The 22,205-nt window shown below is 40.2% G+C and overlaps 1 protein-coding gene across 5 annotated transcripts in view; it reads right to left on the reverse strand.

Annotated features, from left to right (window-relative positions):
• Window positions 1–14,828: 14,828 nt before the first annotated feature.
• The window catches only part of SETH2 (UDP-Glycosyltransferase superfamily protein), a 62,434-nt gene continuing 55,057 nt past the window's right edge, over window positions 14,829–22,205 (reverse strand). For 3 of the 5 annotated variants that reach the window (XM_086781392.1, XM_086781394.1, XM_086781390.1), the window contains one exon: window positions 14,829–15,239. In XM_086781392.1, the coding sequence (XP_086637518.1) occupies window positions 15,177–15,239 (63 nt within the window). In that variant the 3' untranslated portion in view covers window positions 14,829–15,176. Of the gene's footprint in view, window positions 15,240–15,681; window positions 15,766–22,205 lie in introns of all 5 variants that reach the window. The other 2 variants (XM_086781393.1, XM_086781391.1) reach the window with 1 other exon arrangement.

A 22,205-nucleotide genomic window follows, 5' to 3' on the forward strand; every position in this document is an offset into this window, starting at 1 on the left:
GAAGGAGAACTTCCATTTAAAGCAAACCATGGAACAGTGTGTAAAAAAGCTATTAAACAACAAGGAAACCATTCTAGGGCTTGAATAACAAAGGGATGAATTAAGACTTAAGAAAACCTCATTAGGTCTACATAGACGACAAAAAAAATAGGGATATTGTGCAAATGAAGCTAGGGGTGGTGGCATCAAGAAGAGAATAAATGCAATCAAGTAAGTTCCTTTCTATTAATTGGTTGATTGTTGTTATTGAAATATTTTTATAAACTTCAATCATTATTTCATATATTCATGTATATTAATTTGTTCATTTCAATTTGACATCATATAATTGTTGTACCTTAATAAAGAATCAACAACATAACCTTTTGGCACACATTTTAGTCTTCTTTTAGATCGCCAATATACGTAGAAGCAATGACAAAGGAAAAGAAATATAAGACGGTCGCAAAAAAGCAAATCTAAAGCTTTATTAAAAAGAACCAACTCAATCCACAAGATATCCAGGCAATACTTGTTGATGAGGCGAGTATATCACCACAGAGGGTACTCAACCATTTATAAGACTTTGTAGGAAAAGATAAAGGGTTTTAGTATAAAAGGGTCATTATTGCCAAATCCTTCTTCAGTAAAAAAAAATGTGCAGACAAGTAAATGAAGAGGTACTGTAAGCATTGGGAATCCAATTCACATTGAAGACATATATGTTGCGCCAAAAGGAGATGTGGTATACAATAATATTTTTTATGACTTAGAGGCCTTGCAATCGTATGTTGTCCAATGTTTTGAAGTTACTCCTAAAGAATGTGATGGTGTCCTCGAATTTGTGCTAAATCTTAATGAGTGTCAAATTAGGAAGGAAAGAAAGTTAGAAAGGGTTACCCCATCACAATGAGATGAACATGGCACTTGATCTATTTATTAAAAATGATGATTCTAGATGGTTTAGTGTTCAGTCCGAAAACAATATATTCTCCTTGGGATACTTTGAGGTAAATTTTATTAAAGCTATAAAACAAGAAATAAGTGTTGCAGGTAGAATCAAAGATTTTTTATAGAGATGAGTTTGTGCGAAGCTATAACAAGAAATAAGTGTGTTGCAAGTAGACTCACATAATTTTGATATTCTACATTGGGTTTTTTATAAGACATATATACTCGAGATCATCGGTGGTGAGCAGATAAATGGCAAAATTTTGGATGTGCAAGGCTTGGGACAATATAAGGTGGAGCAGCATATGGCAAGTGATCTTAAAACTCTAAAATGTATGTACAATGTGTCAAAGCGGCCAATTTAAAAAGTCCTTGTATATATTGCATGTGCAGTGCAAAGGTGTTTGATAAGAGGTATTAGAAGAAGGCACCGGCACTTGAAAGACCCAGATTACAAGCCAATTCTCAATATTTCACTGTCGAGAGTCCACATTTGTACAATGCATGCTCTTTGTAGAATCATTGAAAAACTCTTATTTATACATATATGTTTTGCATGGACTCTACAGCCCAATACAACAAAGGTCAAATCCATCAAGTGCAATAGTAGGACATGTAGACGATGGTGAAGAAAGAACACGTAAAGCCAATGTGTAAAAGTATCTAGACACTATGTTTAAGTTCTGTGACAAGAGTGGAAGAAGATGAACTATGATATCTTTCAAACAGCACTAGACGAGTTCAAGAGATCAATGATTGATGCATGGATAGAGATCAACAAACACATCACCCACTATATGGTATCCAATTGATTATACATTGAACAAATTTTTAAACCATATGTTGAACAATATACTAATCAATGTATTGTTTTATTCTTTTACAACACATTATCTATAATCATACTCCTTGGTTTGCAAAGAAGTATGGCAGTTTATCAATATGGTCAACCCAAGAAATGGAGAAAACATATTATCATGCATGCTTCGGGTATTTCAACCATACAAGACGTGCCGAAGGAGTAGAAAAAGCTAAAAGCTTAGAAGAATCACATTAGTTGCTTCTTCATAGAGCCAAAAAGAAGGAACAATTCAAAGCATCAAAAATTCATCAAGTAGTGAAAATTATGAACAGAGAAAGAAAGCAAGATATATGGAGGAGATCTAATACAAGCATTAAGCATGCAAAATGGTGATGCACAAAATAAAGACATGTACCCATAGATCAATGATTAATATTTAAACTTTTGTAGAAGTGGTTATTACAAGAGATAAGATCCTACTACTACTCTTCATCCTCGGGTGCATGAAGCTTTGCCCTTTTTGAAGATGGCTCTACAATATCCAGTAATTGTAAAAGTGGAGGAATCCATCTGGGTTTTTTGAATCTTAGAAGCTTCCTTTTTCCATGATCACTTAGTATCTTGGGATCCCTGATCCCACAATCTCTTCAACATCATCTTTTGACCTTGGAGATCCCTCTGCTCCCTCAACATCTTCCTTCCCAACTTGCTCATCCTCAAGCAGCACATGAACATAGCAAATAAAATCATAGTGATAGTTTAGGAGATGACATTTTCGATTATGAACAAGGTAGTTATTGTTTGTCTTTTTCTTATCCTCGAGCACCTTTAAGATATCCCTATTGAACATCTACCTTTGGGACGTTACAACCAGAAGATCATTGACATTTTCATGCACATATTGTTCATTGTCTTACATCACTGCATTAGTTGAAGTGATTTCTCGATATTGCTGCTCTTTTTCTTGGAGATACACATGTGAAGACCAGAGCATGTCCGACTCAAAAATTGCAGTCAAACATGCGTGAAATTTTCAGCTGGTGATGATGCTAGCATGTGCAAGAAGTCGAATTGTTTATCCTCTGGGTTTTCTTCAACATCAACATCATGGCTCAATGTCAATTTCCAATGGAGCCATCTAAAAGATAGAAAGGCAGAAAAATGAATCAACATGCAGGAATCCGTGAGACGAGCAACATTGAAGGACAAGAAAAAAAAAAGATAAATCAATATAACACGATACGAGGTCTTCGAGATCCTTGAGAGTAGCATATCACATTGTAGTGATTTGAATAGAAAAGGACCCCAATACACAAAAATGCACTTCATTGCCCCGAGAACAGCAAGCTTCCCCTCTCACTTCCCAAGCCATATAGCATACTTCTAATTTTTTGAACAAAGGTGTGATCCAATGTCAAAATGTAAAATATTTGACAATGTAAAAATGTATTGATTTTGCTTGTATTGTCGCTCAGAAATACAAAATGGTTTCATGATTAACTATTTGCTATCAAGAATACAAGAGGCTCTTTTTTAATGTCTCCAAGATGTCTATCATAGTTGGTTGTAATGATTCTTATGACATAGTTGGTTGCACCAAGAAAACTTGCTTCATGATAATGTCTTTACATCAAATGCTCATTTATTTTCACCTTGTTACTTATTTCCAGAAATGATAGTTGTATTTAAATAATAATGATTATGGCATATTGTTGAAATCAAAAATTTTTCAAGGTTAGAGTGATGGGCATACCTTACGGTCATTGCATTCAAACACATAATCATCAAGCACTTGTTGTAGGTCTTCCTCGTTTTCCAAGTATGTTCTCACTTGACATAGGGAGACGTTTGACCTAATATTGAGTATTGTCTCCTAGGTCATTTTCAAACCATATCTTTAATAAGATCAATGGATTTTTAATGTCATCCTCCAAGTGCTGATCAATCGCTACAAGATTTCCATTGACATAATGCCATCTCATATAATGAAAGGCTAAAATAAAATTCTAATAGTCAATCATAAATTTACAGACAATAGAATTCTACTAGATTTTGCAAGTAACCCCATTTAATTCTTTCATATCCCAGTTTTGAGAAATCCATACATTTCTCTGATTTACAAATAAACATTGACAATGTTTTTCTGACCTCCTCCTCATAAAAGAAGTCAACAAAAACATGCAATGGCATAAATATTTTCACATGGCAATTCGCTACATTTAGTCTCGTACATCTTTGCAGGTCTTGGTATATCTTTAATCTAAAGCACTTAGTTGTTTCCGCAGTGGGTATTGGTGGCCATTCTGGACTTTCAAATGAAGGCAGTGGTAATGCTTTCAAAAATCCATAACTTATAACACTATGATGTGCCGTGTAAACTTTGCCATAAAAGAAAACTCCCCTCTTTGTCAAAGGCTTGCTTGAGCTTTGGGTCTTGCCCAAAATGCACCTCTCACATACATGTGGCAGTGGCCTCAAGCTACAGTTGCAACTCTTACACCATCTCTTTCCCTTTAAGGCACAACAAACTCCCAAAATTAAAGTGACCAAAGCAGGCATTACTAATCATAAATTCAGGCATTACTGACTATAAGTTTAGGCCTTACTGACCATCTTTTGAGAATGATGCTCATTGCATCTTACATGTTTGATAATGGACTCAAGCTATGGCGACAACTTTAACACCACCTCTTACCTTTTAAGGCACAACAAATAGCCAAAGTTCAAGGGACCAAAGCAAGCATTCCATGGCTCCATGTCACTCATAACACGTGTGGCAATAATTGAACAAGAATTATGTGCTAACCTCTCATATATGTCCAGCTTGTAAAGCCCTCGGCTTAGTATACCGGATACCAGATATCTCCATCACTCTGATCATGAATTGTACACTTGTCACTAACAAATCTGGTCACTAGGCAAATATTGATAGCAAGTTCTTTTGTGTGGCACAAATAAGACTTATGGAGAGGGATTGTCCCATCATTTTCAAAACAATGAGCACAATCTTACGAACTCCTTTCATTGGATATGAGAAGCTGTTTGCACCTGACTGTGCCTCCTTGAGGAGAAAACTTAAGAGAGAAAAATAAACCATAGTGCACAATGAATGATGAACATAACTCCTTCTTTTCAAGCATGAGCACTTGGTGCTAATGCATGAGCCATAGCCATTGCTTGACTCTTCCATCCTCTCCTTCTCTAGCATTTTTCTAAATTCATTGATATAATGGCCCAACTTCTGACAACAATTGCATTTTCCTTTCTTCTAAGGTAAATACAAAGACAAAGGAGGAATTAGTCAAGTCTTCTTACAAGGATGCTGATATTGGGAGCGATGGACTCAAATGCTTGATCTCCACATGCATACTAGTTCAATTTTGTTGGGATTGCTCTTCTTGCAAAAGCACTAGTAACTCATCAAACATAATGGAATTAGGGCTAGCCTTCATCATAGGTCAAAGTGTGGATGCAAAATCCTAGTATGAATCTGATAAAGTTGTGAGAACAATAGACACCAACAACGAATGCTTGGTAGATTCACATGAGCAAATATGACGAATACTACTTTTTCATAGAAAGTTCTACCAATGCATGTGTATGTGTATCCCTACCATCCCACCTAGCTTGTTCCATTGTGAGAGGTGCAAAGGTGGATGGCATAGTTAATATATGAGCCACTATCTCCATCCAAAGTACCTATACTATCATACACTAGTAAGACAAGGTGTGTCTCAATGTTAAATAGCTATTACGAAACCCTGCAAATAACGAATCTCTAACACAAAATGCAATTATCCCAACAACCTACAAGTCTTGTGAATGCCTGCTGAATGCAACTAAGATGATTGCTAGTAGATCACTGATGGTGGTGAAGAGACTTGCAAAGTCTATGAAAAATGATAGTGTAGAGAATAAATATTACCGAGACAAGGATGCCAAAGTCGATGACAATGATGGTGTGGCTGACAAAAATGTTGATGATAAGGTCAAAGATATCATGTCTAAGACTATAGAGAAGCAATGATGACGGCCTTGTAACACTTATGGCATATGCACACAATGCATGCACACCAAAATTATGTTGCTACACTATAGAAAAACTTAAATCAAACCAAGATAGCTCAAAGTGACAGCATGTGAACAACGTGCCCAAAAGGGCTTGAGAGCTATAAAAATATCCTTAACTTTGTTAGAGCACACTTTAGGGTACACCTTCTCCACCTACAAGGAAGATAGTTCAATATAAGATAATCAAAAGAGCATATTGAGGAGGTGATGAGATGAGAGAAAATGACTAAGGTGAGAGACAAAAGAACTTGCTTAAATACCAATTCTTGGAGTGGAGAACAAGGTAGCAACACACACACACACACACACACACACACACACACAAGGTATAAAAATATCCTTAACTTTGTTAGAGCACACTTTAGGGTACACCTTCTCCACCTACAAGGAAGATAGTTCAATATAAGATAATCAAAAGAGCATATTGAGGAGGTGATGAGATGAGAGAAAATGACTAAGGTGAGAGACAAAAGAACTTGCTTAAATACCAATTCTTGGAGTGGAGAACAAGGTAGCAACACACACACACACACACACACACACACACATGCCAGAAGTAAGCAGAGACACAAAGAAGCACAACACTAAAAAAAATATGAGAATGAGTGAAGTAAAAGTGAAGTGAAATGATAAAGTCACTTACATACTCATAAGAGTGTGTAGACATGCTTGGAGAGAAAAGACCTAAGGAGGGAAAAAGTGGCCCGACCCATTATTAGCCTACGTCCACACATCACTACCATATAAATGGCTACATTGTCATGGAGCATTCTTGTATCCTTATAGAGACTTCTTGCATGAATCTTGCAAGATGGTATTTATATTGTAAGTGGCCCCCTGGTGGGTGAGCTACTCTTGACTGTACTAAAAACAAATAACTTTGAAAACCTAGCGCCAAAAGCACATGGAAAGGTTTGGAGATGGTTATAGGATTCCTAGAATGTCTCTAAAAGTTTTCCTACATCTATGTCACCACGGAACTAAAAGATTTAGGCAAATGTTTGATTTGATGGGAAAGGAAAATCTTCTTTGTAATAGGGGCATGAGCATCTAGTATATTAGCCAAAGGTTTGGGGACATTGAGCTATCTATAGTTGTTGGTCTCTACAGTTATTTACATGTCTTGGCTATTAAAGTTACATCAAACAGTTCTCAGTGTATGCTTGAATTGAATATCCTCTTAATTCAATCCTCTTGAAATAGAAAGGAGGTTGAGTTATTGGGAAAGATCTCCCCACTCACTAAGTGCTCTACTTGTTGGCATAATGATCTAGTAGAATTAAGTCTGGCAACTGTCATCGATATGCCCTTGCCACATTTGACCTTGACTGTGACCAAATCAAAAGAATCATAGTATTCATAACACATAATTCACAAGAAAAAAAAACTTATTAAAACACAAGATCTGCTTGCTTTGCACATGTACAAAAAGGACCTATGGCTAGAAAGTTGTCCATCATGTTAAAAATTACCTCCTTTTTACATAAAATATACATCTCTAGTGAGAGCTTTGAACATATTACAATCCACCTCAATGACACTAGAAGGTGTCATGATCAAGACCTTTTCATAGGGTACAAGGCCAATTTGTTGTGGAGGGTCACTTTGATTGTTTTGTGAAAGCCAATAATCCTCACCCACTCAAGAGATTCGTCTCGCTAATATCCTTGGTGAGGAATACCATGAGGGTATTGAAAAGAGTGCACGCCCCAACTTGGAATCAAGGACTGCAAGGGGGATATCATGGCAAGTGAAGAAGACTAACCAATACTACAGAGGGAGGATCCTGTAAAGCTGTTTGCCAATTGAAGGGGGGGGGATGATGGCTAAGTTAAAGTCGAGGAAGATCTGCTCTTGACCTTGGGCCCTAGCGAGGGGTCTGCCTAGTGCCTCTAGGGAGAGCCTCTTGAAACTAGTCCACTCTAACTTGTCAAAATCAAGCCTCTACATTGGTGTACACACCACCACCAAGTGCACCCCAACATTATATTATCCTTAGGGAAATCATTGGAAGGTGATAAGGAAATTGCTTGATGCTCAAGACTACTGTGATGGCTACATAAAACTCTAGATACCCAAAATGGCATCACAAAGAAGATTGAAAAGAAATCTAAGAGGAGCATCACTAACCAATCCTGTAGCAATGGTGGTTGGTTTCAAATCAAATACTCCAAGACCAAGGATATTATGAGGGTAAATGACCTCATCCTCAACAAATTTCTACGACAAGCTAGAAAAGGCCACAAACACCATAAGTAAATCTACCTCAAGCTCAATGGAGTAAACGAGATTGGGTGCCAAACATTTAATCAAAGCCCAAAACTCGATGAGGGAAATACCCAAATATTTCTTTCAAGGAAAACATTGTAACCTTAGCCTCAATAAGCCAACAAAAAGGTTAAGTAAATGCCACAGTAAAAGTCAAAAAAACTCATCAACAATGAACCCCCATTACTTGATAGTAGTATGGTCTTACAATTTTCACATAGAATATAATGAACCTTTGCTATAATACCCAACATGTCCCATGAATCTTTCTAACACCTTTGTAGTTTGTTAGGGGTGGTAATATTCCAAGCTAAGTTTGACTTTGATATTGTCAGTGAAAATGTCATTCTTAGACATAGTGTGTCCCGAAATGACCCATGCTCACCCAAAATTAGCATTTCAATGGATTTAAAGATATTCGATACATTCGACACCTTAGAAGCACCTTTCTTAAGCAAGGCAAACAATATTTCCATCTATAGTGTGAACACGCATGTCATCTATGAAAACTTCCAAGAACTTTTACATGTAGTCCTTAATAATATACACATCAACCGTTGAAAATTTGGTAGGAGCATTTGATCTTGTAGGCAAACTTTTCCCACGTCATTGTAAATTTATAATCTTGTGTTGGTCTTCTAAGGCAATGGATACTTTATTGTAGCCCCATCCAAGAAGTTGTAGGCTTCTTCTCTAGGCACTCGTTCTATGTAGGGTATGTGTAGGTAGAGCAAAGGATAATGGTCCTTGTGTGTTGTGGCATTGACCTTCTTCAAGTCCACACACGCCCATAGTTTTCCATTCTTCTTTGCACAATATTGATGGGAGAGTCCCAGTCAATGTGCTCAATCTCATAAATGAATTCTTCCATCAAGGAGTTTATCAATTTCCTCAACATTTTTTGAATTATTGAGATCACTTTGGGCTCATTTGATAAGGCTTTTGATTGGTGGGTTGGGATTACCATTCTATGATGATAGGGATGGTATGCTACACCACTTCTGGTAGAATCCCTTCATTTTCATGTATTTGCAAGCAATTCGTTCAGTAAATCAGCCAACCCTTTTTCTTCCTCAAGGGGTCAAGTCTTTAGCAATCAAGGGGTCAAGTCTTTAGCAATCAAGACTGGGTTGGAAGCTTCACCGGGTTATGGTATATCAACTCCCTTGACCTCACCAGGTTCTTCTACCTCTCTCAATAGTATATGACTTAAAATGCTCTGGAACTCATCTTAGGTCTTGCTCTTCATCATCATCTTCTTCTTCTTGAGCCATTAGTGGGATGAGAAAAGACCATGTTATGAAATTTCTTTCATAGTGTGTGTGTGTGTGTGTGTGTACATGTATATGTATATGTATACGTATGTGTGTACATATATACATATACATACACACACACACATATATATACACACACACACATACATACACACATATATGTGTGTACATACATACATACATATATATGTGAGTATACATACATATAAACATACATATATATGTGTGTATGTATGTATGGATGTATGCATACATTCATACATACACACATACATACATATAAACATACATATATATATGTGTATGTATGTATGGATGCATGCATACATTCATACATACACACACATACATACATACACACACACACACACGCACACACACACACACACGTGTGTGGTTTTTTTGGGAGTCGCCATCCGTCAGATGACATCCTTTCCTTTCCTGTAGCAGTAGACACAAGTACATTAGCATTGCCAGCAGGAGAGACTTTGACTTTTCCTTTGTCCATCACAACAGGGGCTGATTGAGAGGTCTTACTTTTAGTCCCATAAGTCCCAAGAACATAGTTGTTAGACAGCACGAATACAAATATTGCCTCAGGTGGCATCTTGTGCATAGCCAAGGGACATTGCGAGGTCATGTGCCCAAATTTATGACATTCAAAACATGCACGAGCAAAGAGGCCCCATTTGAGTTTATAAAATGCACTGCTTCAGATGCGTCTTGCTGACCTTTGGATAGAATCTAGGCCATTGTATTCTGGCTATACCTATCAGCATAATGCACAATCCAATTATCGGGCATGCTTGGATCGGTGGCATATCGTTTTTTTCAAATAATTGCATTGTATGAGACAATGTGAAAACATTTGTCAAATTAAAGATGATGATGGTTATTGGACTACCTCGTGGGCACACTTGGCCCCAGGCTTGCGTGATGTTCTGTCGACAAAACATGAGCTTCTTTAGCATGTGCGTTTGATTGTGGACCCAGAACAGGCTTTGCAGGTAAACACCCTTCACGAAAGAGAAACTGGGAGATGCAATAAAGTCATGTGGTAAATGGAAGTCTCCGGGTTGGGGAAACTTAGAAAATGCCGGTAACTTGCAAAAAAAAGGTTGGTCAAATTGTTCCCCAAGAAGAACTTGTGTGAATCATTTGTTGACTTTGCAGACCCATTACGCTGATGCCTGTTATTTATAAGCTGGTTGCTAAGATGGTGGTTAATCGCATCAAAGGTTTTCTCCATGATGGCCTACATCCTGCTCAGTATGGTTTCATTCCCCGTAGACATATTATGGATAATATTGCCAATGCTTATGTGGGATAGAATATGCTAAGTATACTCAGCAGGGCGTTCTCTTACTCCTAGTGGACATTGCCAAAGCATTTGACACGATACAATGGGATTTTATCTCGTAGACTATGAAATTACTGGGGTTTGGCAAAAAAATGCAACACATCATATATTGGATGTATTGTGATAAAGCAGCATGCATTCTGTCTGGAGATCTATCTAACGAATGGACTCTCCGGTCGGGAGTTAGTACATCAAGGCTATCCTCCCAGTGCATTGTTATATGCAATTGCTACACATCCGATGCTTCAATACATGGATTACCTTATTGCCTACAGGTAGCTTACATGGCTTAGAGATGCATGGAAGAAAGACTATGAAATTACTGGAGTTCGGCAAAAAAATGCAACACATCATATATTGGATGTACTGTGATAGTAAAGCAGCATGCATTCTGTCTGGAGATCTATCTAACGAATGGACTCTCCGATCGAGAGTTAGTACATCAAGGCTATCCCCCCAGTGCATTGTTATATGCAATTGCTACACATCCGATGCTTCAATACATGGATTACCTTATTGCCTACAGGTAGCTTACATGGCTTAAGCGTATACCGATGACTTTTTCTTCACACCCAAGAGGATCTTTCGCAACTCATGAATGCTTTATCGTTGTATGGTCTAGTAGTTGGCTTGTAAGTGAATTTTCAAAAATCTGGGGTTCTGTCATTGCATGCAAAAGACTAGCATAACATTCTCTGGCCTGGGGGACATTGTTCCACCTACAAAACTTGTGCGACATCTCGGTTACCCTTTGGGGTGGACAATCACTAAACGTCAGCAAATGGACTAGATGCTTACCAAGCTAAAAAAGAAATTGGAATATTAGTGGTTAGCCACTTGGCCATTGCATGTCCGATTACGTATAGTCCAATCAATCTTAGTTGCATATATACATTTCTTTTTGCCTTTGATGATGTTCGGCAAGCAAGAGATAGCCTGCTTCATGTCTACTATTACACAAAGACTTTCTGGTGGTCGTAGCATGGCCGTAAGGGCCTTAGGTTATTTTCCATGGAGCACCTCTGTTTTGTCGAAGATGCATGGGGGACTCAATATTCTCAATATCCACAATCACATTCTAGCACACAAGGGAAAAATGATGCTTGAGTTCGTGCAAGGTGATCAACCCTAGGCTGTCATGATGCGCCATTTGCTCTTACATTTGACTGCTGATGCCTTTGGCCACTGGCGGCCAACTAAGTGGGATTTCCTTCTTGGACACATTCATGGCAGAGTTAAGGGATGCCCTTTTGTGACCCGTATGCTTTCTGACTGAAAACACGTTCTATCATCTTAAATGGACTGGACGGGACAATCTTCATGGGAACTCTTTGTGTGTTGAGAGCTTGCATTGGTCGAAGGTGTTTGCACTTCCACTGACTTTGCAGGAGCCCAAACGTTCATATTTTATTCAATCAAAAGGGATCCATACGGTGGGTGATGTGCTTGATGATGCAAAAAATGTATTGTCTTTTCCTACAAGCAGTCAGGCGGTTTGGATTGGGCCTGCACTATCTCTCCCTTTAGCATGCACTTTCACAAATGCTCCAAGACTTTCAACGGATACCCCGTCTTGAGCTTATGCATCGACTCAAGGACTGGGCCCTCTACTCTGATGATCCGGGCTGCCATCCGTATGTTGGCAGATGTTACGATAACCTTTTGCTGCCACCCCCTTGGAATTCAGATCATGCAAATCGCATTTGGTCTATGACTCATGATGCACGTTTGTGGGGAAGAAGATTGTTGTCATCTCTAGGCTTGCAAACTATCACTTCGCCAACGAGTTTTCTTATGGTGGATCGTGCTTGGGGTTCTCCCAGTTGGACAAGTTTTGGCACGTAGACACATTGGTCCGTCAACTTGTCACAGATTTATGGCCCCGCGAGAGTCCATGGCTCATCTCCTCTGGCATTTCCCTGAGACTCATGATTTCCTACAGTTTCTTCAACAACTCTGCAGGCACGCTTCCTCGGTGCTTCCTTTGTCAAGCTTTACCGGCTATTTGGAGTTCTCCCTATTAGTAGGCAAGGGTATGATTTGTTTTTCACTTGGGTTCACTACTGGGCTCTTTGGACTCTATGGAGAGATAGAAAACATAGCGTATTTGATGATCTACCTCTAGCTAAATACCACTTCTTTCGGGCATCTCTGCAACAATCGTTCTTCGACATCTGCGTGCTCGTGATCTGGATTACCTTGCATACTTGTCATACATTGCTATCTTTTGATGTTGTAGCTGCATGTCCTCTTTTTGGGGGTAACATAAATATAAATAGACTTCACTAAAAAGTGTGTGTGTGTGTGTGTGTAGGTACATACACACACACACACACACACACACACACACACACACATATATATATATATATATATATGTATGTATGTATGTATGTATGTATGTATATACACACATATATATGTACATACATATGTATTTATATACATGCGTACATATGTATACATATATATATTTACACACACACACACACACACACACACACACACACACACATGTATATATGTATACATATTTATCTCTCTCTATATATATATGTGTATGTATGTGCGCGGATGTGTGCACGCGTGCGCATCATATATTTATTTTTATTTATTTATTTACTTATATTTATATTCATATATATATAACACTCATATATGTGTGTATGTATATATACACATATTTATTGGCACCACTTTCTCCCTCAAGAAATATCTACAATTAAAGGAAGCCATACTATTGTTTGACCTAGTGATCAACCAATAGAAGCCAAAGACCGTTTTTGTGCAAAACTCAAACTATTAAAGAAAGTTCGGGGTGTTGTATGATGTTATATGTGTTGAGTTAGATCTACAGTTCATTTCACCCAAATAACTTATTCAAACAGAATCAATAATTTGTAATTGGACACTTTTGGGTGAGTTGTACACTGTGTTTGCATGCACCCGAGTGTGCATACTAAGAGTTGCAAGAAAGCTAAGAAGAATAGAGGCTGATTAAAATCCTTGGAACCTCATTTGTTGAAAGCTTAACAAAAGTTTGCATAAATTATGTGTTTGTTTTAGCTTGATCGTTTGTGGATATCCCCTTTATTTGTTTTAGTTCTCAGAAACTTGATGCTGCACGACCTATCGGTCAGAACCCAATAGATAGCCAGGCTCCAATTGCACCCCACGCTTTGTGGGCGTCACCCATCACCACCACCAACTAATCAATATATCAAAGCTGGAGGCCTTTTCTTGCTACATGGGCCTTTTGTATCATCAAATCCCCAAGTTCTATATGCAACATGAAAAACCTTATGGTTCGTTGATGCTTATCTTGCATTGAGAGGACACATGCATCAATAAAACGAAGCAAAGATCCCAAAGTTAGGACGTAACTTTCCACGTGAATCCATGATCAGCCATAGTGTTATATCAGCATAATAACAAAACTTCATCACACTTCATCAGATTAATTCCTTAAGTATATATGCAATCTTCATCATCAGATTAAATCTTTAAGTAAATATGCAAAGTAAGTTATCTCATAGCATTCCATTTGAGGTGGATATGGCTACATTTATCACTAGTGTGTCAGACTTCATTTGAGCAACTAGACAAATCAGCAAGCAATCATTGGCATCAGTAAAGCAAACCAGGTCCACTGACGAGCACTGACAACCCTCTTTGCATTTTGAGCCATGAGCAATCAGTATGCTGCTTACCTTCTGTAGCTATGTGTCCAAAAGCGAGTAGAGCATCATGCACATGCACATGCACATGCACATACATCTTGAAAAGAAAAAAAATGTCTCAACTGTAATCTATACATGGCTCTTTGGCATTCATTGTAAGTCCCGCCAAGAGTAAGTTGTGATTGGCTTGTTCTGTGTCAAAACGACTAATTACAAAGTGCAAGAAAGCACAGATGCGAGAGAGAGAGAGAGAGAGAGAGAGAGAGATTAATATTTGGGTCTATGAGACCAAAAAGTAGTACAATGAAACCCCATGAGAATAGTGGAAAACTGAAAAGAAAGAAAGTAACATGTGAATACAAGATATAGATACATCATGGGCAAATGTGATGTGGGTACAATAAGAAAGAGCTGCAGTACAAAATTGAAACAACAAATGATTTACAAGCATCAATCTACCACATTGAATTGACATAATCATTATTTTAAAAGCAAGCATCAGTATAAAAGCTCACATGTGCAATAAAGCGTCCGTGTCTTGTACCAAGGTTGTGTGCAAGATGAGCGTTAGAGAGACAAGACGAATCTAAGGAAACCAAAAAAATATAGACATTGGTGAGCCATCCACAATCAAAACCAGATAAAGAACCTCTATAAAATTCCACCACTGTGGTAGACATTAAGGAGCCGTCCGCATACTTTCTCCCTTCCCATATATATATGTCTCAAAATTTAGCCACCTTTCTCCACTCAGGGCTTCCTCAAAATTCCAATTACGACATAAATTACTACTGCTGCTTCAGTGCCTTGTGATGAACTACATCTGGAGCAATGTCAACCTCCTTAGTTGGCTGAAAGGAACCAGAAAAAGCACGTCAAGACATGAATACTAGATATAATTGTATATAAACTCCACAAACATCTGCTTTTAAAACTACAAACACAAAACATGTGTAGATCAAGACTTTGAGGACTCTGTACGGTTCACAACGTACTGTATGCAGCATACTTGACATCTTTCAAGTAGAGATGAAATGCTGGAGATTGGGCCAATATTTGCTGTATTGATATAAGAATGAAGCACAAAGCTAAAGCTTAGCTCAAAACAGCAAATACCATATGCTTGCGTGGACCGTTATACCCATAACAATCCATCCCTGGGGTTCATGGACTTTACTCTTGCATACCCTCTCAAACGTTTTGTCAAAAGTAGAAGTACATAAAGCTTTTAGAAAACCATCATACACAAATAGGTAACCAATAACAGTGTTTATAACTAAGCTTGAAGCAAACCAAGATTTGAAGCTGTGGGTACAATCACTTGGATTTCAATGAGGCACTACAGGAAATTCTAGACTGAAGATCATCAACATCAACCTGGAAACATAAAAAGGAGCCAGCAGAGACGCCCACGTTATGACATGCAATCTGATTGATGCTAAGCAATAGAGGGATCAATGCTAACCCCACTTGGCAAAACGCACAACAGACAAGAGAGAACCCTAACCTACCCCATATTGCTTCAAAACATAAAGATATACAATGAGTTTCCAGATCTATTCTAAGATTTGTCTATCCATACTGTGCAAACTACTATGCATATGCTACATGTGTCAATTGAAGATCATAAACATAAACATGGAAACGATAATAAAGGAGCCAGCAGAGAACACACGCCCATATTGTGACATGTAAGCAGAAGCTGATCTGATTGACGCTAAAGCAATAGAGGTATTAATGCTAACCCTACTTAGCAAAATGCAGAATAGGTAAGATATAACCCTAATCTACTGCATATTGCTTCAAAACATGAAGATATACAATGCGTTTCTAAATCTATACTAAGATATGTCTATCCATACTGTGCACACTACTACGCATTGCTCAAATGAAAACTGCCTTGCTGCTGATCCAGATGCCTTGGCTCTAGAAATGCCCTAAAATAACCCTTGACTTCCCTTTTATAGTTTCCTACGCGGCTGGTCAGCTCGTTGGTGCTAGTCCACTGTTTTGCCAACTATCCATGATCATAAAAAGACGAGCCAATGCTGTCCACACCTCGCTGGTCCATGGGCACCTGGCTGCCCACTGTTCGGGTGCCCAAAATTGGGCCAAACATGCCTCCGAAGCTTACCCTTCAAGCGGCTGCAGCTGTATGCAATGTCCATGTGCATCCTGAACAAGGTATCCACATCTTGCTAAACTTGGAGCACTAGGGCACATGATGCACCTTTGCTCCACTTCTTTGTGGCTCCGTCACTCAATGGTGGCCTTTGTAAGGTCTCCACAAACGACGCCCAAGGATTATCTCACCAAGAACCGAAACCCTAATGAGGTTTCAAAGACCTGACATCACGCATCACATGACCGCAATAGATTATGGCTAGTATCTCACCACCCAACCATAGGTTCACTGCCTCTCAAACCACCCCCAAGCCTAAGGTTTGATTGCTGCAAGCCTACTTAGTGCCGATGGCTCAACCTAGCATCCCATACCACTAGGCCGAGCCACCCACCTTGTAGCTCCATGGCCACAAGATCTTGCACGCTTCCTTGGTAGCCCCTGGCCACCACGTGACTACTTGACCTCTTGTGTCTAGTAAGTGACCCCAAGGTCACTTATATAGTAATAACCCGGTTATTATTGGGCCTTGCATTATTTAGTATTTTTCTTGCTTTATTTATAGGCTTTTAGCCATTATTAGCCCTAGGCTATTAATTATAAGCTCTCAGCCAATCTAGACATCTTTTTGCTAGCGCCCTTGGCCCACGTATGAACACTCTAGGTCCCCACACCCCAGCTAAGCCTTAACCCTAATCTTGGGTTAGCGTTGGGACGTAACCTACTTCCCACCTGTTCAATTCACGTCCTCATGAATGCATAAGGAGACGAGTAAATGTAAGCGAATCCTGCGTTCCGGACATCCATCTGTAGCATATACTTCAATCTACTGCCCTTGCTGTAAGACTATCATGCTACAAAGATCCAATTGCTTACTATCGATCAAACTCTCATCCAAGAGCTGAATCTCAGTAGAACAGCTAGTCACAAAACGCAACGAGTGCTCATCTCACTACATTCGGTCATCTATTCAGCATAGATTTGGACAATTGTCTAAATTTATAGCTCACTCCTATTGGGGACTTCCATAATTCTTCTCTCACGCCTAACCATAGAGCCAGCTCACCCCCGAGCACAAGGGATAGTAGCATCAGATGCATGGCTCCACGTGCAAAGTCCCTCATGCCACCAGTACATACCCATTGGATGTTACCACGGAGCAATCTCAAGGCCTTGAGTCCAAATCTGAGGAGCTCTCCTCCAAATTGACCCATAACGTCACTTATATAGGCCTCCTATAAACTAGGAGCCAAATATAGCACATGCCTCTTAAAAGTTACTAACCCCCACTTAAGATGACTTACCCCTAGACTATGGTTAACCTAACTTGAAGGTCTTAACCTTGATTAACCTTGGGATGTAACACCATCCATGATAACTCCATGTTCACAAGTGGCTGGTAAGCCTCAAGCCCAGGGGGCAATCCGAGGCCGGGAAGAGAGAGAGAGAGAGATTAATCGTCTACCAAGGACCCAATGGACCTATGAGATCAAAGTGATACAATAATGTCCATGGCATATCTCACCATGGAATGGAAAATAACATAGAACAATCTCACTAGAGTGATACAAAACTATCCATGGAAATCTCATCATGGAATACTAGGAGTGTGAAACATGAAATATAAGAGAAGCATCAGTCCCTAATAGATGATATACCACACTCCAAAATATCAAGCATGGGATTAATGAGTATGGCCAAGAGGTCTCCCTCAACTACGTCTGTGGAAAGGTAGCTCGATGGTGATGAAGCATGTCTTGGATCTGGATGAGAGAGAGACCCAATGGGTCTATGAGAATAAAATTAGTACAATGAATCCATGACAATACAGAGTCATGGAAAAAAAAAAACTAAAAAGAGAAATACTAGCTACCTATACAATGTGAATACCAAGTCCCAACCCAGCTCTCACCGTGAGATGTCATTGCCAACCCCATTAAGACGTTTGCACCCCAACTTACTAGCTAACCTTTTCAACCCAGCAACATTGGAAGTGTTGGTTGGCTAGTTAGAAATGGCTACATTATCACACTTGCACTTATGAAACTAATGACCTACATAATTGTCAATGGAAATATTGTAAGCACCATCCGAAGTGCAATTGTGTCATTGTCATTGTCATTGTGGTGCATCTTCAAATAACTTTTTCTCGTGTTGTAATCTTGCACAAAATCCTACTTGTGCATGTGCTTAAGCCTCTTTATGGAATACAACTACCCCTATGACATGGCATTGGGATCCATTTTTGTTTTCATTATGTCATTTTCAAAATGCTTTGGGAATCGTTTCCATTATGTTACGACATTTTGACAACTATGATGAAGATACAATATGGCCTCACATCAATGAAAGAGAATAGGGGGAGACATCTCGTCATCAATCCAAAATAGGTGAATCTATGACCTCAAAGAGACTCTCCATATCCACTCCTCGTTGCGAGGGAACATCCCTACGCCTCTATAGAATTTCCTAGATTTGGAGCTTCCACATGGAAGTGTGCTTGGCGCTAGAGGGCCATGGGTCTCTAGTGTGCTGCAACTCTTGAGCTCTGCCCGAATTGACTCTTGGGAGTCATGATGGGACACGTACAAAAGTGTCTATGTTTGTGGAGCTCCATGAAGTGGAGCCCCAAGCAACACTGATCAGGGAAGTAAATGATCTTTCCTCTCTAGAAACGTAGTTGTTACGTGCACCCATGCACTATGGTACACGGTGACACACTGACTCATCAACAGTGCAAGAAACTAGTACCTTGATAGGATATTGTCGTATGCCGTGACCCCTTTGTGAGCCTAGTCCGGGACATGTCAAGCACAAGCTACGGAGGTCAGTCTCCCAGCCATTGAGGTTTGTCACGTCAGTCCTCTTAACCCACTTTGGAGAATTCGGCAAGTAATCCTCATGTAGGTGCATGTAGACGTCAGCCTTAGGAGTAGAAGTCATAAGAGCATGTTAGCTGCATTCATGTAACAAGGACAGCCCTAAGGCCAGCCCAAGGAGGGGACAGCCTTGCTATGGGTGTAAACACCCTTAGCCACCATCAAGGCCCAGTCAGCACCCCTGGTTAGGATCTGGGCAGCAGTCGCCCAGGCCAGACTGCAGTCGGCCAGCAACCAAAAAGCCCACGACCCAAAGACCAGCATTTAATGCTGATTAAAACCAGTTGTGGCATCAATAAAATAGGCCAACCAGCACCCGTATCGACATATAAAAAGGCGAGCAACCTCAGTCCACAAAATCATCAGATAAAATCCCAAGTTATCAAGCAATCATCAAGCATGTGTCCTTAGGCATCCAGCCTTTGAATACTTTCAACATTCTTTGTGCTTTCAAGCCAAAGGCATCTGAAACTCAGTGTCTTCCTAGAGTTCTCACCACACCAACCCTCAGTCTTGAGCCAGTGTATTCTCTTCGAAGATAGCTTTACAGTTTGCCTACAGCTTATGAACAGTTCTGCCCAGCGTCTGGTCACTTTGTCCTTGCGTTTGGCCGTCAGTCAATCGGTCTGCTCACTCTTGTGGACACAGTTCAGCTTGTATTCAGATCTCCAAAAGAAATAAAGCAAATACTCCTGCTTGCAGAAGAAGAGGGAGGGAGGGAGGGGGCGGCGGGGGGTTCAGTGGGTAATTTGGGACCCCATCTAGTGTTGTCTCGACTACATCTTTCAATTCAAGTATGTTGTTTAAAGGATTGCTAAAGACTCACTAAACTCAAGTTAAAAGAAGGCCTCGTTGTTTCCTACCCGTGCCATGACTAATCCCTAGCACGAACATCAGTAATCCCTGACTAATCAGTAGTTCAGTCATTAGTCAGAAGCATCAGTAATATCACATCAGCATGGTCATCCTCAGCATGATCATCATCAATAGTATTAGCATCACATCATCAACAACATGGGACACCATGGAAGCCTGTCAGCTGGCAGCAAAGGTTCCATACAGGCAGTCAGCCATGTGTTACAGTAGGGGCAGCAGGTTTGGATAGCATACCAGATAAAGCGCAGGAGATCACAGCATTTAATGCTTAGTTTTGTGTCCAAGCAGCAGTCGACAAGGAGTTGACTGGCCGACTGGGCTCCCAACCATATATATAAGTATGTAGTCATTTTCAGGATGAAATCAAGTCATAATTCAAGTCTTAAATTAGTAGTTCAGCATGACAAGAAGTAGAGCATAGGCAGAAGGGCCTAGGGTCAGCCCAAGGCTGCCCACAAGCCCTAAATCATGTACAAGCCTCAGTAACCTTTTTGTACCATAGTAATACAAGAAAAGCTGAACACTAATCTCTCTTCTTCTCTCTCCTCTCTGTCTTATCTCATGTTAAGTAGCATCAATGTTCTTAAGTATGCTTAGGGCTGTGGATCAGTACAACAAGGCTTCCGCGCATGCAACAGGCTCCCTTGGATCTCATGATATACCGGGCATCTACAGATGTAATGCTCCTCCGTCAGTAATGCTCCTCTGTCTCAACCTCCAAAGAGCAAAGTCAATAGATCATGTCCTCATTGACAATGGAAATGAAGACAACTGCTGTAGAGAGCAAAACGCAAATGAGACACAGAGAGAGAGAGAGAGAGAGAGAGAGAGAGAGAGAGAGAAGCTGTGTAACTCTGCTATATACACACAAGAAAATCCCGGAATCTACAATGGAAAGTGGGGGGGGGGCAAGGGGCCATTTTATATGGCCCCAAGCTGCTGGTCGGTCAGTCCAAAACAGGCCGACAGCAGCCAAATGCTCACGACCAACAAAAATCAGGTCGGCCAGTCAACCTGCAGTCGACCAGTGCTGCAGATCAGGTCGGGTAGCAAACCAACGCTCAGCCAACAACTGAATCAGCCGACAGCCCTCCCACACCCAAGAAAATGGACAAAAATAATGGAGAGTGAGGAAAAATAGAGAAACACCAAAACTGGGTGGGACAGAGGCCCTAGTGTACGTACAGACAGGAGATGAGTGCTAACACCCCCTCTTAGCTCCTGGATGTGGAACCAACCCCAGTGAGCTAGAGTGCCGCCGGAGCATAGCCTAAGGTAGAGACTTCATGAAGAGATCCGCTGCCTTGTCCTCCGTCAAACAATAAAGAAGCAAGATGTCACCAGCCAAAATCTTCTCACGAACAAAGTGATATTGTATCTCTATGTGCTTGGTCCAAGCATGGAAGACCGGGTTCCGAGTAATAGCAATACAGCTCTGGTTATCGCACTGGATGACCCTGGGCTCCTTCTATGGAAACCCAATCTCGCCGAGTAACCTCCGCAACCACACAACCTCGCAAGCAGCACCACAAGCAGTCCGATACTCTGCCTCTATAGACGATAAGGCAATAGTTGGTTGCCTCTTGGTGCTCCATGAAATAGCTCCTGAGCCGAGGGTAAAACTGTAGCCTGATGAAGATCTCTCCTCCCCAATCTGAGTCACTCTAGCCTTGGAGTCAGACTCGGTCCTTCGTTTCTCATCTAGTGTTGTAGAAGAGTCCAAGATCCTTCGTACCCTGTAGATACCGCAAGATCCGCAATCTTGCTTCCTAAAGAGACTTCAAAGGCGTCTACATGAACGAACTCAACAGCCCCACAGGAAAGCTCAAGTCCAATCTGGTGTTCAACAACCAGATCAATGAACCAACCCTCTTCTGGTACAAAGAGGCATCAACCGGCTCACAAGGATCATTCACTACAAGCTTCGTGTTCAGGTCCAT

Source organism: Cibotium barometz, chromosome 43 (assembly GCF_041138505.1).
Source record: "Cibotium barometz isolate CiBa-2024 chromosome 43, ASM4113850v1, whole genome shotgun sequence".
Taxonomy (NCBI): domain Eukaryota; kingdom Viridiplantae; phylum Streptophyta; class Polypodiopsida; order Cyatheales; family Cibotiaceae; genus Cibotium; species Cibotium barometz.